This window comes from Prionailurus viverrinus, chromosome A1 (genome assembly GCF_022837055.1).
Source record: "Prionailurus viverrinus isolate Anna chromosome A1, UM_Priviv_1.0, whole genome shotgun sequence".
In the NCBI taxonomy this organism is placed as follows: domain Eukaryota; kingdom Metazoa; phylum Chordata; class Mammalia; order Carnivora; family Felidae; genus Prionailurus; species Prionailurus viverrinus.
Window position 1 is genome coordinate 125,794,645 of NC_062561.1, and position 21,459 is coordinate 125,816,103.

Genomic DNA, 21,459 nt, shown 5'->3' on the forward strand with positions numbered 1-21,459 from the left:
CAGAATGGCTAACATTAACAACTCAGGCAACAACAGACACTGGCCAGGATGCGGAGAAAGAGGATCTCTTTCGCACTGCTGGTGGGAATGCAAACTGGTGCAGCCAAGTATGGAGGTTCCTCAAAAAATTAAAACCAGAACTACCCAATGACCCAGAAATTGCACTACTAGGTATGTATCCAAGGGATACAGGTGTGCTGTTTCAAAGGGGCACATGCACCCCAATGTTTATAGCAGAGCTATCAACAACATCAAAGCATGGAAAGAGTCCAAATGTCCATCGATGGATGAATGGATAAAGAAAATGTTGTGTGTGTGTGTGTGTGTATATATATATATATATACACACACACACACACACACACACACACACACAATGGAGTATTACTCAGCAATCAAGAAGACTGAAATCCTGCCATTTGCAATTACATGGATGGAACTAGAGGGTATTATGCTAAGCGAAATTAGTCAGAGAAAGACATATCATATGACTTCACTCATGAGGAACTTAAGGTACAAAAAAGATGAACATAAGGGAAAGGAAGCAAAAATAATATAAAAATAGGGAGGGGGACAAAACGTAAGAGACTCTTAAATATGGAGAACAAACAGAGGATTTGCTGGAGGGGTTGTGGGTGGGGGGATGGGCTAAATGGGTAAGGGGCATTAAGGAATCTACTCCTGAAATCACTGTTGCACTATATGCTAACTTGGATGTACATTAAAAAAATAAATAAATAATTTTTAAGAAGGCATCATACTCCCTGATCTCAAACTATGCTATAAAGCCATAATAATCAACACAGTGTGATCTGGCACAAACCCAGACATATAGATCAACAGAATAGACTAGAGTCCAGGAAAAACCTTACACTTATGCAGTCAATTAATTTTCAACACAGAAAATAAGAATATACAATGAGGAAGAGACAGTCTATTCAATAATTTGGTCCTGAGAAAACTGGAGAGCTACTTGCAAAACAACAAAACTAGACCACTTTCTTACACCACATACGAAATTAAACTAAAATGGGTTAAAGACTTAAATGTGAAACCATAAAACTCTTAGAAGAAAACATAGGCAGTAAGCTCCTGGACATCAGTGTTAGCAGTATTTTTTTGGATCTGCATCCTCAGGCAAGGACACCAAGAGCAAAAATAAATGGGACTACATCAAACTAAAAAACTTTTGCACAGTGAAGGAAAACATCAACAAAATGAGAGGCAACCTACTAAATGGAAGAAGACATTTGCAACTAATAAAACAATAAAGGGTTAATATCCAAAATATATAAAGAACTGATACAACTCAATAAAAAAAAAATCCAATTAAAAAGTGGGTAGAGAACCTGAATAGACATTTCTCCAAAGACATACAGATGGCCAAGAGACACATGAAAAGATACTCGTTACTAATCTTCAGTAAATGCCAATCAAAACCACAATGAGATATCACCTCACACCTGTCAGAATGTTTAGTATCAAAAAGACCAGGAATAACAAGTGTCAGCAAAGATGCAGAGAAAAGGGAAACCTTGTGTACTGTTGGTGGGAATGCAAAATGGTGCAGCTTCAATGGGAAATAGTCTGGAGTTCCCCCCAAAAATTAAAAATAGAAATACCATACATTTCAACAATTTCACAGCTGCGAAGCAAACAAAATCACTAACTGGAAAAGATATATGCACCGCCATGTTCACTGCAACATTATTTACAATAGCCAAGATATGTAAACAACCTGAATGTCCATTATCAAAACATGAATGAAGAATATGTGGTGGGGCACCTGGGTGGCTCAGTCAGTTAAGCGTCCAACATGGGCTCAGGTCATGATCTCACAGTTAAGGGGTCCAAGCCCCGCATTGGGCTCTGTGCTGACACCTCAGAGCCTGGAGCCTGTTTCGGATTCTGTGTCTCCCTCTCTCTCTGCCCCTCCCCTGCTCATGCTGTGTCTCAAAAATAAACAAACATTACAAAAAAATTTTTTAACAAGAATATGTGGTATAAATATATACAATGGAATATTACTCAGCCATAAAAAAAGAATTCTTGCTATTTCAAAACCTGTAACAACTTTGTACGGTGACAGATGGTAGCTAGACTTCTGATGGAGATCACTTACTAATGTATATAAATGTTGAATCACTATGTACACCTGAAACTAATATTGTATGACAACTGTACTTCAATTTTAAAAACTGAATTCATTATCAAAGAAAACTACAAACCCAAATGGTTTCACTGGTGAATTCTATCAACATTCAAGGAAGGAATAACACCATTCCTATACAAATGTTTTGGTCTTTTTTCACAAGTAGAGGAAAAGAGAATACTTCTCAATCCATTTTATGAGGTCAGCAAAAGTCTAACACCAAAACCTGAAAACAAAACTACAAACAAGCCACGACACTGAAAATTTTATAACACACTTCGAAATAAATTTGAGACAACAAAAGCATATAAAAACCTATAGAGTATGACCAAGGTGTTACTCATAACTATCTAGCTATCTCAATCCAAGCATGGTGTAACATCTGACAATGTATAATTCATACATTAACAAAAGAACATAGAGAAATTATGTGATCACCTCAGTAAATAGCAAAGAAAAGCATGTGATACTCATCAACTTAAAACAAAAATTCTTGACAAACCAAAACTAGAAGAGAACTTTTTAGATTCGAACTACACTTACCAGAAAATTAAATAGTAATAAACGATGTTAAAACCGTAGAAACAGAATAATAAAGTGTAATTATACAAACTAATATGGAGAAACTCCAAAATACATTTTTGAATAAATAAAAGAAGTTGTGGATATTTGTAACAGCTTTAAAACATTCACACATATATATCTATGATTTTCTGTAGGAATACAGAACACATAGAAATAAGACTGAAATAAGACAAACACATAGAAATAAGACTGGTAGAAAACACATCAGTCTGATAACTTTTTTTGTTTATTGATTTATTTTCGAGAGAGACAGAGACAGAGTGTGAGCGGGGGAAGGGCAGAGATAGAGGGAGACACACAATCCGAAGCAAGCTCCAGGCTGCGAGCCGTCAGCGCAGAGCCCTACATCGCGCTTGAACCCACCAAGCTTAACCGACTGAGCCACCCAGGCACCCCATAAATTGTTAACAAACACGTACTGATTTCAGAGATTCTTGTAGTTTGCATCCACTGGAACTAAGCGTGGTCTGAACTTCTCCGAAGTGGGTGTGTGTGTGTGCGCGCAGGTGTGTGTAAATACACGAGCGAATGGAGAAAGAAAAGGGGAATAGAGGGCTTCCCTCAGCTATACGCACCTACGATTCAGCCAGCTGAGGTCAATAAAGGAGAGGGACGGAGGCCACAAGATCCAAGGGAGTCCCAGGGCAAAGGAGCAAGGCACTGAAGGCGGAGACCCAAGAGGGGCGGGACGGCGTGGCCTCCGCTCCTCCCCGGACCAGGGCGGGCCCGAGACTGTGACCCACCTCTCCGGCGCTGTCCTCGTTACAGCGCCGCGGGACGGCCATGCCGGGCCGCCTGCTGCGGGGCCTGTGGCAGCGATGGCGTCGTTACAAGTACCGCTTCGTCCCTTGGATCGCGCTGAACCTAAACCACAACCCGAGGTGAGAGGGCGAGGCCGGCAGACCAGGGACGTCTTCTTTCAGCCCCACGACGCCACCAGGGCCGCTGAACTGGAGGCATGTGGGCCCTAAGTGGGCGGAACCTCCGGCGAAAAGCGCTTTAAACGGCGGTCTCTGGTGGGCGGAGCCTCAGGCGACCCTGGGGCCCGAGGTGGGCGGGCCCGTAGCGAGCAGAACCTGAGGTGGGGCGGGGCCTGAAGTGGGCGAAGCCGAGGCTGGTGCAGTCGGAGGACAGCTGGGATACCGAAGACCGTGGGGAGCCTTAGGAGGGTGGGACCTGAGGCCTACTCTCCCAGAGTACCCCGCGCTGTGAGGTCTGTGAGGCGGGCGTCCCTCACGGGCAGTGCGGCTTGTGCTCTCCTTTAGAGGTCTTCGCTGACGGGCGTTTCTGTCCGGGCAAAAAATAGAAACTTTTGAAAAAGAGCAAAGTTTATACAGCGTGAGGGTGCATGGCCTTCTCTCCGCCAGGGCATACTTCAAAGTTCCTTAGAAAAGCCAAACTGAGGTTTATTTTCATAGCTCCATAGTTTATATGGTGAAAGCAGCCCGGCTTGGATGTGAGGATAACAACTTGCCGACGCAGAAAAACGAGCAAAATGTCACTAAAAACACGTCCGAATGTGGGGTTTAGAATAGTCCATGCCTGAAGAAAGGGATCTAGTTGAGTGGGTGGCGGTGGAGTCACTTAATTCTGGCTCTAGTAAGTGGCAAAGCTAGCTCCACTGAAGGCCAGTTAATAACCGAAGAGCTTTTCCAAAGTTTGATTCCGCGGAAACGTGAATTCAGGGCCACCGTTGCTATAGAATTGTGAAGCGGAATGGCTTTCTTTTTGTCAAGAACTAAAAAATAATACCATTATGCGAGTAAAAATGATGCAGCCATTAAAGAAGTAAGTATTCCCGGGAGAGAATGTGACAAAGTATATGTTAAATTTGTCTTTGTAATTAAATGCCTATAAAATATATGAGGATTCTTATGCGATATTCACATAATGGCCATGGATGTAGTGGGAAGAAGAACTAGTTCTGTTTGAGCTGTGGCTTTCCAGCTTAACAGCTTTAGGATCTTGGGCAAGCACCCCAACGTCAAGCCTCAGTTTCCCTGTCTGCAAAGATGAGATAATGAATGTAAGGACCCAACAGCATTTGGTACAGATAGACTTTTCACAGATAACCGGCTATTTGTAACTTGGGTAGGTATTGCCAGGAGTTAGCGAACTAGAACTATCCCCAAACAATTCTTTCTTGAACTTTTTAGTTTTATGCCCTTCAAACACATGAGAATAATCATCATTAAGCCCAGTAACTTAGAAGGCATGAAGGCATGAAGCCTGACTTTTATCACTTGAAGGGTAGTGAATGGAAACTTTTCCTGTTTTCAGGACCGTCCGATATGTTCCAGAGGAATCCAAAGACAAAGTTATCTCAGATGAAGATGTCCTAGGAACATTACTGAAAGTTTTCCAGGCTCTGTTCATTAATGATTTCAATAAGCAATCAGATATCTTGACTATGCTTCCAGAAACCGTTAAATCAAAATATCATGACCTACTGTCAGTTCAGCATCCAAGGGTGAAACTGCTTGAATACAGACATCAACAGCAAAATATCTTTAAACCAGAAGAAATTCTTTATAAGACACTGGGTTTCAGTGTTGCCCGAGCAACTAGCTCATTGATTTCTGCTGGAAAAGGTGTCTTCGTTACCAGAGGATTGGTACCAAAAGGCGCGGTTGTAGCTATGTATCCTGGTAATGACACAATTAGTGCTTTGCCAAGAGTTTCCTATTTATCAGTTAATATAAGTCCAACAAAATACTTACTCTTATAATCCTTTGAGTAAGGAGTTGAATTAGAAACTGAGATTTCCACACATTTGTAAATCCTGATTTCGAAAATAACTACAAATTATTTTATGTGCTAGAAAGCATCCTTGAGTATTTATTTGAATAAAAGCACTTTTCTTTTAAGGAAATTTTTGTAGTCAATGTTTAAATGTAGAATATAGTATGACCTACTTTGATAAGATGAATTACTTAGAAAGCACTAGAGAATAAGTCAGTTGGCTTACATAATTGATAACTAAAGGTAAAAATAGTATGGGTTAAAACAGGTATGACAGAGTTTAAACCTGTAAATCAATAAATACCTTCCTGCCATTTCTACACTTTGAAAGTAAAGCAGCTTCTTTGCAAAAAGATCATTGACTAGAATGCTTAGTAGGGTATGTTATTTGTTAAACTAAGATTACATTATTTGTAAATGTTTAATTCAGACATGTTTTCAAAAAGTCATTCTATTTTCTCATTTTACATCCCTAAGCAAAAGAGTTGGTTTCCTCCTACACAACTAACTCTGTAAAGGCTAAATAGAACAAGCTGGCAACAAATTAATACTAGAATAAATTTAATAGATTAGGATGCCAGTAACATAGGACACACTCAGTAAATACTAATTTTCTCTTTTCCTCTACTGCTAGCGAAAGGGGAAACAACCTGAATATCAGATTCATTTATTCCCATTTTGTCTACATTATTTAACTGGTTATTAACAAATACATTTCTTAAAAGACTTTTTTTTTTTTTTTTTTTTTTTTGAGAGAGAGAGGGCACAAGTCAGTGAGGGGCAGAGAGAAAACAAGCTCACCTGAAGCAGGGCTGGAGCTCACCTGAGGCAAAGCAGGGCTCGAGTTGACCGATGTGGAACTCGAACTCACTACTGTGAGATCATGACCTGGGCTGAAGCTCGATGCTTAACCACTGAGCCACCCAGGAACCCAAAAGACTTTTTAATGGGTGTCAAATAACACTCTACTTTAAAAAGCAAAAACAAAACAAAACAAAAAGCCCCTATAATTTTGTAAAGCTGAATCTCAAATGTGGTGTTCACATTTTAATTAATCAAAATAGTCACATTTTATTTGGCTATGTGAACAAGTTGATTCTCTGCTCCATTTACTTTTGGGCACTCTTTAAAGGGAAGAAGTAGCCAAAGAGAATGTGATAATCTAGACTGGAGTAAAATATTAGAAAAAGGTAGAGAAAATAAAATAGTTCATTTCATGTTATGTTTATTTTCCAGAGAGAGGTGCTTATCATGATGTTAATAATTTTTACATATTGCTATGTCCTTATCTTATAATAGGTACAGTATATCAGAAGTATGAGCCAATCTTTTTCCAATCCATTGGAAATCCATTTATTTTTAGATGCCTGGATGGGGTACTTATTGATGGAAATGACAAAGGAATATCAAAAGTCGTATACAGGTAAGTTAGTGCCCATGTTCAAACATAACGATAGGACACAGAGCCACAGGAAAATGACCATGACCCTGGCCTTTTCACTTTAAATAAAAATCTGTTTAGACAGCTGCTAAGTGGCAACTCAGCTGCTCTATTGACTAGACAAAACTTTTTTTTTAATTTTTTTTTTAATTTTTTTTTGAGACAGAGAAGGACAGAGCATGAACGGGGGAGGGTCAGAGAGAGGGAGACACAGAATCTGAAGCAGGCTCCAGGCTCCAAGCTGTCTGTCAGCACAGAGCCCGACCCGGGGCTCGAACTCAGGGACTGTGAGATCATGACCTGAGCCGAAATTGGACGCTTAACTGACTGAACCACCCAGGCATCCCAGACTAGACAAAACTTTTTAAGAGAAATTGGATTTGTTCAATTCTAGGATTAATTTTGTACTTTTGGATTTTACTGTAAGACATAAAAGAACAATCTCTTATCTAATGCTTTCACCTGTTTCAGATCTTGCAATGGGAGGGATCAACTTGGTCCTTTAAAAATGAGTGACAGTACATGGCTAACATCAGAAATTTGTAATCCACTTGCTGTAGGACAGTATGTCAACAATTGTTCAAATGGTAAGTTGACATTATGGGTCTGTGAGACAAGATATAAATATAGCAGTAGTAATTTTCCTCCTTTGCTATATGACTGAGTGCCAGAGGCAGTTAAATTTAACATCTCAGCTTTTCAAAGCCTGTAAATAAATTGTAATGCTGAGAAGGCAGATATTAAAGAAGTTGGGGAAATAATGATATACATTAATTGGAATTCTTTAATTTACTATTTTTCTTCTGGTTTTTCAGTAAATATAGGTAACTGATAAATGCTCCTTTGATCATTATTATTTTAGCATTTTTTAATAGTTAAAAAAAGAGAGCATTAGAGATCATTTTGTCAGAGCCTCAGTAGAACCTTGTAGGTTAAACTAGACTGGTATCCCCTTTCTGTTGCTACTTTTGTGAATCACTTACCTTCTCTAGGGCTTGACTTTCCTAAAAATATAAGTTTGATCTCGCCTACATTTAGCATAGGTTTTGGTGTTAGGGAGATATGAACTTGAAACCTGACTTTTCTACGTAACCTTCAATCTTTCTGAGTCTCTGTTTTCTGATCTTCAAAAAGTAAATAATAAAACATACATAATCTAGTAATGCCTGGAAGGTAATAGTGATTATTAATTTGAAAATGTTCTAATAATTTAGAAAACCATGCATCAAGTGTTAAAATTCAGTTCTGTTTTCCATGACCTTTTTTAAAACGGCTATTTCTAAAAATTATATACTTGTTCCTAGACAGAGCCGCTAATGTCTGTTACCAGGAATTTGATGTGCCTGCAGTTTTTCCTATAGAGCTAAAACAGTATCTTCCAAACATTGCCTACAGCTGTGACAAACAAAGGTTGGTCTTTTCCTATCCCCTGTGTTCTGCTGTACTCAAAAAACATGTATATTCGAGGGTGCCTGGGTGGCTCAGTTGGTTGAGCATCTAGCTCTTGATCTCAGCTCAGGTCATGATCTCACGGTTTGTGGGTTCGAGCCCCACATAGGGCTCTGCACTGACAATGTGGACCTGCCTGGGATTCTCTCTCTCACCGCCCCCCACCCCTGCCTCTCTTGTGTGTCCTCTCTCAAAATAAATACATAAACTTAAAAAAAATTTGTTTAGGGGCGCCTGGGTGGCGCAGTCGGTTAAGCGTCCGACTTCAGCCAGGTCACGATCTCGCGGTCCGTGAGTTCGAGCCCCGCGTCGGGCTCTGGGCTGATGGCTCAGAGCCTGGAGCCTGTTTCTGATTCTGTGTCTCCCTCTCTCTCTGCCCCTCCCCCGTTCATGCTCTGTCTCTCTCTGTCTCAAAAATAAATAAACGTTGAAAAAAAAATTAAAAAAAAAAAAAATTTGTTTAAATATATATATATTCCAAGAAAAAGCTATACAGAACTTGGAATAATTTCTCTTAGGAAAAAATTATAACTTAAATTTTGATTTTCATCATACCTTAATGTATTAATGTAGGCTCATTTGAAGTTTAATATTTTTCATTAACTTAGCTCATTCTGCTTCTTATTACCCATTTTTGTTCTATGTAGTCCTTTATAAATATCAACCTTAAAATTTTTTTCAAGTGATTCATTGTTACTTTTCTACTTACAAAATCTTCAAATACAGTTTTTAATCATTTTAAGCATTATGTTCTTCATCTCACTTGAGAACACCCCGTTGAAGAAAAAGGCTAAATTACACTATTCTTTCTTTTGCTCATTTCACTATTCCATTTGGAAGCTTAATGAAAAATGAGGAAATATTCAGGGGCACCTGGGTGGCTCAGTCAGTTAAGTGCCTGACTTTTGGCTCACAGTTCATGGGTTTGGGCCCCGTGTTAGACTCTGTGCTGACAGCTCAGAGCGTGGAGCCTGCTTCGGATTCTGTGTCTACCTCTCTCCCTGCTCCTCCCCGACTCACACTGTCTCTCTCTCTTTCTCTCTCAAAAAAATAAACATTAAAAAAAAGAGGAAATATTCAGAAAATACATATTATTAATGTAACATTTCTATTCAATAAGTGGAAAGTCTGAAAGTGTTCAAGTAACAATTTCTAAATGTAAGTAATTCTGTAGAGTTCTTTATCAACAGTGCTATAGGAAAATATAATCTTTATGTCATGTCACTGAGCTGCCAGGTGCTAGCAAACTTTATTTTTTATGGGCCCCATTAAATTGTCCTTTTAAGATGAAAGAGATTTAAAGCTTAGACTGTTCTTTGGGGGCACCTGGGTGGCTCAGTTGGTTGAGCGTCCAACTTTCAATTTCAGCTCAGGTCATGATCCCAGGGTTATGGAATCAAGCCCCTCGTTGGGCTTCACACTGAGTATAGAGCCTGCTTAAGATTCTCTCTCTCTCTCTCTCTCTCTCTCCTCCCCCTCCCCCCCCTTCCCTTCTCCCCGACTCCTACTCTGTCTAAAAACACAACAAACTTTGACTATTCTCTGTACTTGATACATACTCTGTCTCTATGTGTGTGTATGTAACAGTTGGGTTTTTTTTTAGCTATATGCTCTGGAGCATAATATCACTACTGTTCAACAAGTACAGGAAAAGTTAACTGAGTAGGAACATTGAAGGTTACTTATGTCTTACGGTGTTCATAAAAGTATTTTTTTAATCCCAATTAATTTTAAGTAATGTTTTCATCTTTGCAGAATACAAAGATACAAATTAATTTTAAAACCGACTGGGTGGCTCAGTCGGTTAAGCGACAGTTAAGCGTCTGATGTCGGCTCAGGTCATGATCTCACAGTTCGTGGGTTTGAGCCCAGCATTGGGCTCAATGCTGACACCTCAAAGCCTGGAGCCTGCTTTGGATTGTGTCTCCTTCTCTCTCTGCCTCCCCCCTGCTCATGCTCTCTCAAAAATAAATGTTAAAAAAAAATGTTTTTTTTTAAACTTACTGATTTGTGGTCTCCATCAGGGATAAGAACTATTTCTTCATGGAAATCAAATAGCTAAGACAATAGTAAAAAATTTGAATAAAATTATGTCTATAACAGCTAAATTGGTTATATTAAAAATATGAGCTTGGATTTGTTAATACTTCTAACTTTTGTGTATTCTTTTTGTCCTCAGCCCACTTCGATGTGTCATTCTTGTAGCACTCAGGGACATCAAACAAGGAGAAGAGCTTTTTTCAAACTACTATACAATTGTCAGCTAACTATGAATTAGAAATTAGGTTTTCTATTCAGCTATTTATTCTAAATGTTTTTGTTAATTGTATCTCTGAGTTCCACCTATAGAACAAATATTTTGAGGCCTAATTGGAGTGGGAATTTTTTGTTTTTATTGATGTTAATGTGTTTATATTAAAAGCTATTTCCTTCATTACAATTTCAAATTTATAATGCAATTATAATTTTAATTGGTTTTCACCTAAAAACACAGTAGCTTATTAAATTAAAACCTACTGCCTGAAATTAAAATTTCAATTTTTCTTTTATTTTGTATCTCTGTGGTTTATAAAATTTTAACCAAATCATCACCATTTCTTGCACTGTTGATGTGTACAAACTTCTTTAAAAACTCTATTTTTAGACCTACCCTATGACCCAGCAGTAGCACTGCTAGGAATTTACCCAAGGGATACAGGAGTACTGATGCATAGGGACACTTGTACCCCAATGTTTATAGCAGCACTCTCAACAATAGCCAAATTATGGAAAGAGCCTAAATGTCCATCAACTGATGAATGGATAAAGAAATTGTGGTTTATATACACAATGGAATACTACGTGGCAATGAGAAAAAATGAAATATGGCCTTTTGTAGCAACGTGGATGGAACTGGAGAGTGTGATGCTAAGTGAAATAAGCCATACAGAGAAAGACAGATACCATATGGTTTCACTCTTATGTGGATCCTGAGAAACTTAACAGAAACCCATGGGGGAGGGGAAGGAAAAAAAAAAAAAAAGAGGTTAGAGTGGGAGAGAGCCAAAGCATAAGATACTCTTAAAAACTGAGAACAAACTGAGGGTTGATGGGGGGTGGGAGGGTGGGTGATGGGTATTGAAGAAGGCATTTTTGGGGGATGAGTACTGAGTGTTGTATGGAAACCAATTTGACAATAAATTTCATAAAAAATAAAATAAAAATAAAAACTCTATTTTTATATTATAAACTAAAGCCAAAAATATATGTTGTTGCCATGAGTTGTGTGTGTGTGTGTGTGTGTGTGTGTGTGTGTGTGTGTGTGTGATTTAAGGATTGTTTTAGCTTTTAGCATGGAAATAAAGTCATAAGATAGTGGTGATGGGAGGAACATGTATTCCCCATTCTCTTTTTTTTTTTTAAGTTTATTTATTTATTTTGAGAGAGAGCTAGCGAGCAAGCAAGCAGGCTCCTTGCTGTCAGCACAGAATCCAATGCAGGGTTCAAACTCACAAACTCTTGAGTACATGACCTGAGCTGAAACCAAGAATCAGACACTTACCCGACTGAGCCACTCAGGTGCCCCTCCCCATTCTCTTATTCCAAGGGGGAGCACTTCCAATAATAGTGATGCTCCTGGTCTCTCTCTATACCCATTGGAGGAAGAATGATTTTCTGAAATTATCTTTGGAGGAGAACTAGGCACCCATGGCCCAGACCCCTGTATTTTTTTTTTTTTTTTTTCCTGTGGACTCTGCCAGCAGAGAGGGTGTCCTGGTCTTCTCTCTGCTCAGCCAGTGATAGAGTCTAGTAGTTCGGAGGTGGAGTATTAGTGAGCTCACCTGGCCACAGCTCTGAAGCCACATTCTCCAGTGAGTTTCATTCGTAATCTTTCCTTGATCTCCATCAACCTGACTCCCACATTTCTCAGTTCCAATCTTGGGTGGAGAGGACACCTCAAATCCTAACATGGAACCAGATTTTAACCACCTTAACTGCTACATCAACAACTTTCTTCAGTTTATTGCAACTTCAATAGCATCATAATTGCCTTCCCTTGTTTCCACTCCTGCCACTTTTACAGAATTGATCACCCGGAGAGGTTCTTGTAAATGTAACTCAGATCTTGACCCACCTCTGCTCAAAATCCTCTCATTACTCCTCATATACTGGAATAAATGCTAAAGTCCTTCACATATATGATGTAGCCATTCACTACCTCTGATCTCACCTCTTGCTCGTTCTACCCCAGGCACATCTACCTCCTTCCCACACCTTGAACCTGTTGGACACACGCACACTTTCAGGGCTTCTGCACTAGTTTTTTGTGCCTGCAAAGGTCTTCCCCTTTTTTGTCACCTTGCCAACCATCGTACAATCACAATTCACAATCCCTAAGTGCCAGCCCTGAAACTTCCTATTACACTTTTTTTCTCTATCATATGTATCATGTATAAATAGTAAACGTACATTTGCGACAGCATCTGATTCTTTTTCTTAGCCTCCTTTATCTTCTATTTGTGTCAGTAAGATCCTTAAAACCAGGAGAAACTAATCTTATTTGGAAAAAAAAAAACAATCTACTTGACCAAGAAGATCCTGTTACCCAGAACCTTATATAAAATACAGAAATACTAACTCCTGTGGACATATTAGGAGGGGCTGTAGGATGGGCTGGAGTTTTTAGGAGTGAACTCTTGAAATGTCAATAACTTAACTAGTGCAGGGAAAAAATATGTTATATAGAAAAAGATCAAATATGGCAAAATGTCAGTTCAATCTGGTTTGTTCATTATACTATTCTAATTTTTGTCTTAAAAAGTCTTTCTTTCAAAGCTAGGGGACAAGTCACCATTAGTTTAAGAGTAATATAGGCCATCAAGCATTCAGTGATACCTACTAGGTGAAGGGTCCTGGGATATACAAAGAATAAAACATGGTTCCTCATAAAATGCTCACGGTGAGAGTATAAAGCTTGCCTAGTATCACGACATGGTTTGCACTGGAGGGGTGAATTTTTTTTTTAATGTAACACTGACATTTTAAAACATAGAAAAACCATGTTATCTTTTTTCTTACTAAAAATTTTTTTAGATTTATAAATGGCTAATTTCATTTCTGACATGCTTACAAAATGCTTTTGAGTTCTATACCAGAAAACAACTTTGTAGCAGTATTGCCTTTACCTTTGTGTAAGCATCTCATCAAAATTGAGTTACACAACAGCCTGTGTGTCTCTCGAAAGTGAATGTCAACTAATGTATTAAACATAGAAAAACGTGAGCACTCCTGGTCTAGAACCATGAATTCAGTCCCCTAGTATACAATGTTGTCAGAGAATCCACACAGACACAGAAATAGACGGTGAGGATTAAAAAACGCCTACCTGGATGGGAAATGGTAAACAGTGCTATGTACCAGGGGCTAGTTTAAATTCAAAGCGTAGGGGCGCCTGGGTGGCTCAGTCGTTTGAGTGACCGACTTCGGCTCAGGTCATGATCTCATGGTTTGTGAGTTCGAACCCTGCATCGGGCTCTGTGCTGACAGCTCAGAGCCTGGAGCCTGCTTCAGATTCTGTGTCTCCCTCTCTCTCTGCCCCTCCCCCACTCATGCTCTGTCTCTGTCTCAGAAATAAACAAACATAAAAAATTTTAAAAATAAATTCAAAGTGTACATAATGAAATAGGTAACTTACAGATACCCTGAGGCCTTTGAGAAGTCAGAGAAGCTGCAGGCTCAAAGCCTATCATTGATGAAAATTATGGCCAAGAAAGATAAAGTCTACAAGTCAGGAGAGATTATTCTGCTCCCACAAGGCTCTCCTCTCTCCCCTAAAAGCCTTAAGTACTTTGTAGCTCTCACATGGTACTTGGCCACATGCTTGGCTGGATTGAAAACATCTGTACTTGTCCCCACCTGAAGGCACTACTGTGTTGTGTCCACCACAGACCCCTGAACATTTATGCTCTGTGGCGTCTGTGCAAGAAGGAATGTGATTTTAGAAAAGTAACCAAAGCAGAGGAGTCAAGAGCGTTTGCTTTCATTTTATCCTCTTTGTGTCCTTGTACAAAATCTGGACCCTATGTGCTATCTGATCACTGCATATTAAGAATGGACTAGGGGCGCCTGGGTGGCTCAGTCAGTTGAACATCTGATTCTTGATGTCGGCTCAGGTCATGACCTTGCAGTTTGTGGGATCAAGCCCCACATCAGGCTCCCCACTGGCAGTGCGGAGCCTGCTTGTGATTCTCTCTCCTTCCCTCTCTCCCTGCCCTCCCCTCTCCAACACCCCCTTCTCTCTCTCTCTCTCAAAAAAAAAAAAAAAAAAAAAAAAAGAACTAGATAAAGCTCTGCTCAGAGGAAATGAAATATGCGAACAAATTTGTGAAATTAATTTGTGAAATTAGACTAAGAGATCTTCAGCTTGAAAGATGAAGGTTTTGAAAAGATATTTCTACGAGGCTACTAAACTATGTATACTAGGATAAGAAAGACTAGTTTACCATAAATACATTGTCAAATAACAACACAATTAATAGACATCACGTCTTCCTAAAAGACATACTTACCTAGAACAGTGTTTGAAACAAAACAGACATTCAACAAATATTTCCTGAATTACATTGAAAGTATAAGCTAGCCTCATTTTGGGATGGCTGTTTCATTCCATATGGAAATTTGTTATAGAGGATTTAAAGAAAAAGTATTTTATCTGCCATTTGTCACTATCAAATATCTTATTTACTGCCTCAAAAACCAACCGAACAGTGGTTAAATATCTACCCATGTCCCATGAGTTATAGCTTATCATTCATTAAACAAAAATCTAATTGTGGCAAATACTCACACGAACCAAGAAAAAAAAAAGATTTCCAGATGTTTATTTCTGGAACTGTACACCAGGTATTAAAGTACAACAAATACAAAATAATGCTCAAAAAAATCAGTGTTTATGTACAAATATTAAAATCAATGCAACAATAGCAACTTCCTCTTGAACATCTGATACTAAAACTTGTTGTGATTGTCACTAATTAATCTCATACTCACAGGATACTTATTTCAAACTGGGACAATTGGAATCACTGGTCATCTAAGAGGAATTTTAATATCTACCATATTTAACAATAAAACTAATAGTTTCCTCCTTTTAGTGAAAAAATTAAGAACTTTTTAAAAAACATAGTAATGTCAATATTTTTATAAATTATTTCAATTTCCATTTGTAGACAATGTGCTTTGAAACTCTGGGCAAACAATCTCCTTGGTGGTCAGGTTTATTCATTAGTTTACATTCAAAGTTGAAATATTCACTAGAGACTTTGGTTAAATTAAATAGTATCACTATGCTCTATTAAATCTGACGTTCTCAAATATTTATGACCCTCAATTTTAAAAATTAAAAAGGAAACAATTGCACAATTCTTTGACCTAATTGTACACACTTTAGTATTGTTTAAACAGTATTCTACATCCTTCAAGTAAATTCAGCAGTTGACCGTGACAAGAGGAAAACTAAACATTTAAAATGCTAGCATGGAAAAGATGACGTACGACTAACAAAAGTATTGCTATAATCACAGCACCAGTTACACTCCTAAATGGATCCGTTGTCCTCTTCAAATTCCCTGTACATAAAAGATACATCAGCCAACAATGCAACTGCTCACCATGGATTTTTGGTTTGTTCATAAGAAAATAATGCGGCAAAAGAAAACAAAAGAATTTATCACAGTTTGTTATAAGAATTGTGCTTCACACTTGATAATAAAGGCATTATTGTTTCTTCATAAAATTGCAAATCAGTTATTTTCATGCTCTCAAACGCAATTCTTCTAATAAACAGTAACAAATTCTCTGTTAAGATGCTTAACTGGAGGAAACAAAACCCAGCAAATCCAGCTTTTAAAAGAAAATTCAATAAATAGCTATTTTACATGGATAAAGTCATAGTGGTACAATTTATGAATGTCACATCAAGCATGCACAAAAATGGTATTATACATGGCGGAAGCAGTCAGAAAATATTGAATTAGATCTAAAAAGATATGAAGAATTTACATATATATACAAAAATCTTGCAAATTATTGCCTCATTTTAACAAGGAATTAAAAGTAAACGTTACCAGCTAGTTAGCACTCTCTAAGAGGCTAAAATCAGATTGACATTTAAAAATCTATTAAACTAGCTGGAATTTATTTTTCTCTCATATCATTTTCTGGATTTTGGTCAAAAATCTTTATTTAAATAACTAAAGTGTCCATTCAACTTGCTGATAATCAAAACTTTAGATAAGAAACACTGTTTCCATCTTATATCAAGATCCCAGCAATGCATAGATAAACTGACTATGTTACTGCATCAGCTACTGAGAATGGGCATGTTCATTTAAGTGCAACTGGTATTAGCATTCAGTCATCTTTGTGTAAATTATTTTATACAAACCAGCCACTGTAAACCCAGAGTGAAAATTAAAGTTATAACAATGGAAGATTATGGCCAGTATCTTACTAAATTATAAAAGGTATACTGATTTTTAACAAAAGAAATAAGGTTCAAAGTTTAGCACAACACCACAGCAATAAGAAGCTGATAACTTGGATAAAAATATCTGAAAGCAACATAGAGCCCAGGCTACCCATTATTTACTGTGTGCATACAGGAATGCTAGACTTTAGATGTATAAATTAGAGACTGATTTTAAGTTATTAATTTAACTACTTTTGTCCACTGTGCTAAACTAAATTTTATAGTAAATATGCTACTGCGTAAACACTTCAAAGCAATCTTCATTAAAATGCTGCAAACAAAAATAAGAATACACATCATCCAAAACTAAGGATGTCATTGCAGTTCACAGTTTGTATAATAAATACCCTCCCTTTCCATCACTACTAAGGTCACTACAACTTATCTACTCATCAGCACAACCTTGAAGCGACTTATACTTACAAATATCAGCAATGCAGCCAAACATTTAAGTTTTTTGCAAAGCAAGACAACTAGCAGAAATTGAAAATTTCAACTAAGATGGTGCAAAAAAAAAAAAAAAAAGCAAAATTCCATTGTAACTGAACTATAAAAGCAAAGCTTATTACATCCTAATACTGTATTGTGTATATGTGAATTCACCTTTTAACTTAAAGATGCATATCTATAGAGCAAAAATGGCCAAAGTTTATGACAATGGCTTCTCATTCACAATGTCTGGAATAGAAATAAAACTGAGTGTGAGATGCATCTGAACGTCTATCACTTTTTAAAACTTAAAGTGGTAAAGTACCATTCTATGTCAATAGACAGAAACTCACATTTTTCTTGCCAACTGTTCAAGCTAAACAAAAAAAGTTTAAATATACTTCAAGGTTCTACTGCATTAAGTGTAAAATCTAGAAGTCCCTCCAAAATATGAACACTTTGAACTGCAGTGCTACAAACAACATAAGAAGTGTCCCAAATGTAAACCATTGAGTGGCACCATCCTAGGCTCTGTAGACTGTGTCCTGCAAGTCAGTTGCCTCAGGATAAACTAAATTATCAATACCAGTATGATTTTTAGAATTATAATCTTGACAATGGTGGACAAAACCCCATCTAAATACCACATCTTCAAAAGCCAAATTTTTAGCCAATCAATGAAGGTACACAGAACTCTTCCCACAGTAAAATGACAGATTCTGTGTAAGGTAGCCCTGGTCTAGAATTTTGAAACAGGATCCAAGCAAGTGTCTTCATAATTTGCACGCAGTTCCTCGTGCTGGCTTCCGTAAAGATGGACTTGCTGTTTTGTAAACTGAAGTGCTCTAGTTGAATAACATGAGAGAAGTTTCCATTTTAAAAAAAATCCTTGCATGTTTGTGCAGTTTAAAGAAACCTACCCCTGCTTTTATTTAATTAAGAAAATAAAACCAAAAAATGCTACATTGAGCAGGGATTGGGATCGGTACCTGTAAACATTGTTATTCCACTGCATCCATTACGGCAAAAGGAATTTACACGAAAAGAAGCCACTCCATTCAGTTCAGAACATCTGTGCTGGTTTTGAGCCGGTGGCCTCTGTCTACAGGTTTTAAAATTGGGAGTGAGGGCAGTGGGGAACAGAAAAGAATAGAAAAAAAGGGAGTGGAGAAGAGGTACTGGGGGATGAGGAAGAGATAAGCAGAGCTTAAAGCTGCACCACAGAGTTCAATCTTAGTTCCCAACTCTGCTGATCATAGTTCATTTCCACATTTATGGATTGAAAAATGAAAATACTCTTGATAAATCAAGATATAGTTCTATACATACTGACATCACTGATGTCATAGTGAAAAATGTTCAAACTTCCAGTGAAAGACTAAGCAAACCTGATCCTTTCCTCAAGTTTACTGGTTCTGCACACCCACTGTTTCTGGGCTCCTCACTCGTGTCACTCAGAGTGAAGGGCGGCATGCTGATGTAGAGCATGGGCACTGATGAAGCCATTGGTCTCACTGGCAGACAGACTGCCAAAGTCAGCCACAGAGACGGCCATTTTGGCACTGGTGATGTGATGTGTGTGATTTTCAAAGTCCACACCCAAATTATTTACAGAAACCTCATTCATAAAGGATTCAGGAACAGCAATGCCCATTTTCAATCTCTTTGCTGGTCTTTCTGACTCTTCACTGCACATGTTCATGGGGTTTAGCTCTGAGTGATAAAATCCAGTCTCAAATAAATTAAAACAATCACTTTCCCCGTTGCTCGGCAAGGTGAGTAACTCTTCCGTTACGACAGGCACATGATTTACTTGTCCACGGGGTGTGTTGCCCAATGGAGGAAAGCTATCATCCAAACAATTAACATCCGTGGGGTTGCAGACGGTTGCTACGCTGTTGGTCAAAGCTAAAAAGAAATGGAAAATGGTTTAAGTAAGTTGTCCTGTGTCATGAAACAAGACACAATTTTGCCCTAAGCTGAAGAACACAAAAAGATGCTCATTTTTTACCTGTCAAGTCACTGGCAGTGAAAGAGTTGAGAATGTTCAGCTGTTGATCAGGAAGAGGCTCAGGTCGATTAGAAGTTAAGGCTGAAGAATTTACTGTCCCTCCCAGAGCTTCTGTTTCATCTACCAAACGATCCATATAGTCCCTGAAAAACATACCCCAATAATTTCATGACTGCATATCAGAGTTAAAACAAAAGTCTCTAAAGCCCACGGTACTTACGTAACTCCAGGGTGATGGTTATATCGTTTCTTTCCAAATCTTGTCTGTTGAGCAAAGTAATCATAACGTTCAGATTTCTTCCACATATAGTAGAATGCTACACATTCAGCAACTGTTCTAGTTCTCACCTAACAAAAGAAAGTTGAATTTTTCAGTAGAAACCAACAAACCCAATCCATTTTTTAGTAATTTTTTTAATACAACTATAGCTTTAATCCATGGGTCTTATTTTCTATCTCCCGAATTATGAATTTCTGAACACTTTATCAGAAAAAAATGTCTTTATATTTATACTATTTAATAATAAGGATACCTTCAAAAGGCCAAGGTTTGTTATTTCAATCAGAATGTATTAGTTTATAAAATAAATGTGTACCCAGAAATGATGCTGAAAATCCTAAAACACTGGCAACCTTTACTTTTTTCCTCACTGAACACTCATTGTGATTCTGACTGCAGCAGGAGTCCTTAACCCTGAGGGGTCCATGAATGGGATTAATGGGCATCTATTAAATCCGAAAATTATATGTAGGTACACTTTTCTGGGGTAAAGGGCTGCAGCTTCATCAGATTATCAAAGGGTTCCATAATGCAAAAGAGACTAAAAACTCTTAGAAAAGGGATCAGCACTCTACTGCATCTGCAATTTAAGATGATTTTCTAGCTAAAGGCAGGGTGTTTTCCTTCAACGTGGGTTTGGTTCACAGCTACAGGAGTTGGGTAACAACAACAACAAAAACAATAAAATTTGAGCCTCACCAACGTGTCTCCACATCCAGACTAGGGCTGTTCAAACTATATGCAGCTAAAGGTATGAGTTCAAACATACAGACAAAATTCTGTGTCCTTCTCTAATAAATACTTTCTCCACTGCTTAATCAGTATCCTATGAGGAACTTTTAGCATCTCTATCCTGATTACTGATCATGACATAAGTGCATAACATTATGGAACAAGCTTTCTTTCTTTTTTTTTTTTTTCAATATATGAAGTTTATTGTCAAATTGGTTTCCAGGGAACAAGCTTTCTAAGCCAAGAAATATAGTGTACATTTCAATAAACATCATTAACTAGAAGTCTTTGTGGTGAACATAGGCTTCTTGGGAACAGAGAACTTTCCTGTCTTATTCACTGATGTATTCCTAGTGCTTAAAACAACATCCAGTAAATTGTAGAACTTCATTATTTATGGAATAAACGAATAAATTTCCTAAGTCACTGTAAAACTTATGTTTTATTTTGACTTCAACAACCCAGCCTTCTTTAAAAAAGTTTTATCTATTCACTAAATACTTCATCTCATCTTTGAGAAAACATAAGATTTTCATACATACAAAAAGGCATTAAACAATTCAACATCATACTGGAATATCTAGCAAAAGCAATAAGAAAAATAAAAGGTATACACACTGAGAAGAAATAAAACTGTCTCTGTTTACAGATGACATGACCATACAAAGAAAAATCCAAAGAATCCACAAAAAACTCATGGAACTAATAAACGATTATAGCAAAATTGTAGCATACACAGTTAACACACAAAAGTCAATTGCTTGCCTATACACCAGCAATGAACAAATGATATTTGAAATTTAAAAACACAACATTTACATTAGCACACCCAAAATGAAATATTTAGGTATAAATCTAACAAAACACATGCAAGACCTATGTAAGGAACATTATAATATGATTAAAGAAATGAGAGATATAAATAAATGGAGTGATATCCCACATTCATGGATAAGAAGACTCATTACTGTTAAGATGTCAGCTCTTCCCAACTTAACCTATAGATTCAGTGCAATTCTAATCAAAGTCCCAGAAAGTTATTTGGTAAATACTGACAAACTAATTCTAAAGTTTATATGGGAAGGGCAAAACAATACAAAACAAAAACAGAATAACCAACACAATACTG

At 37.6% G+C, this 21,459-nt stretch overlaps 2 protein-coding genes and 1 long non-coding RNA gene across 11 annotated transcripts in view; 1 reads left to right on the forward strand and 2 right to left on the reverse strand.

Moving 5' to 3' along the window:
* Positions 1–3,611, reverse strand: part of LOC125155955 (uncharacterized) — a 41,091-nt gene extending 37,480 nt beyond the window's left edge. The window contains exon 1 of one of the 2 annotated variants that reach the window (XR_007148447.1): positions 3,481–3,611. This is a non-coding gene — a long non-coding RNA (uncharacterized LOC125155955). Of the gene's footprint in view, positions 1–3,312; positions 3,453–3,480 lie in introns of those variants that run through there. The other variant, XR_007148441.1, reaches the window with a different exon arrangement.
* SETD9 (SET domain containing 9) lies at positions 3,496–10,996 on the forward strand. Of its 3 annotated transcripts, none has more exons than XM_047841518.1 (6): positions 3,496–3,618; positions 5,018–5,385; positions 6,779–6,902; positions 7,392–7,507; positions 8,229–8,330; positions 10,549–10,996. In XM_047841518.1, exons 1-5 carry the CDS (start codon positions 3,521–3,523, stop codon positions 8,279–8,281), a joined length of 759 nt encoding a protein of 252 aa, XP_047697474.1. In that variant the 5' UTR covers positions 3,496–3,520; the 3' UTR covers positions 8,282–8,330; positions 10,549–10,996. The 3 variants fall into 3 exon arrangements, with proteins under 3 accessions (XP_047697474.1, XP_047697304.1, XP_047697383.1); XM_047841348.1 differs by having other exon boundaries at positions 8,225–8,330; positions 10,549–10,988; XM_047841427.1 differs by lacking the exon at positions 3,496–3,618 and adding an exon at positions 3,880–4,525 and having other exon boundaries at positions 8,225–8,330; positions 10,549–10,988.
* Positions 10,997–15,213: 4,217 nt separating this feature from the next.
* MIER3 (MIER family member 3) overlaps positions 15,214–21,459 on the reverse strand; it is a 194,106-nt gene continuing 187,860 nt past the window's right edge. For all 6 annotated transcript variants that reach the window (XM_047864619.1, XM_047864611.1, XM_047864627.1 and 3 more), the window contains 3 exons: positions 19,539–19,666; positions 19,319–19,461; positions 15,214–19,215 (listed from right to left, as the gene is read on the reverse strand). In XM_047864619.1, coding sequence (XP_047720575.1) covers positions 18,758–19,215; positions 19,319–19,461; positions 19,539–19,666 — 729 coding nt within the window. In that variant the 3' untranslated portion in view covers positions 15,214–18,757. The remainder of the gene's footprint in view (positions 19,216–19,318; positions 19,462–19,538; positions 19,667–21,459) is intronic.

Coding starts and splice junctions, on each gene's coding strand:
- SETD9 (XM_047841348.1), top strand. CDS start 3,521: ATGCCGGGCCGCCTGCTGCGGGGCCTGTGGCAGCGATGGCGTCGTTAC. Junction 6,903..7,391: donor ATATCAAAAGTCGTATACAG/GTAAGTTAGTGC, acceptor CACCTGTTTCAG/ATCTTGCAATGGGAGGGATC. Junction 8,331..10,548: donor TACAGCTGTGACAAACAAAG/GTTGGTCTTTTC, acceptor TTTTGTCCTCAG/CCCACTTCGATGTGTCATTC.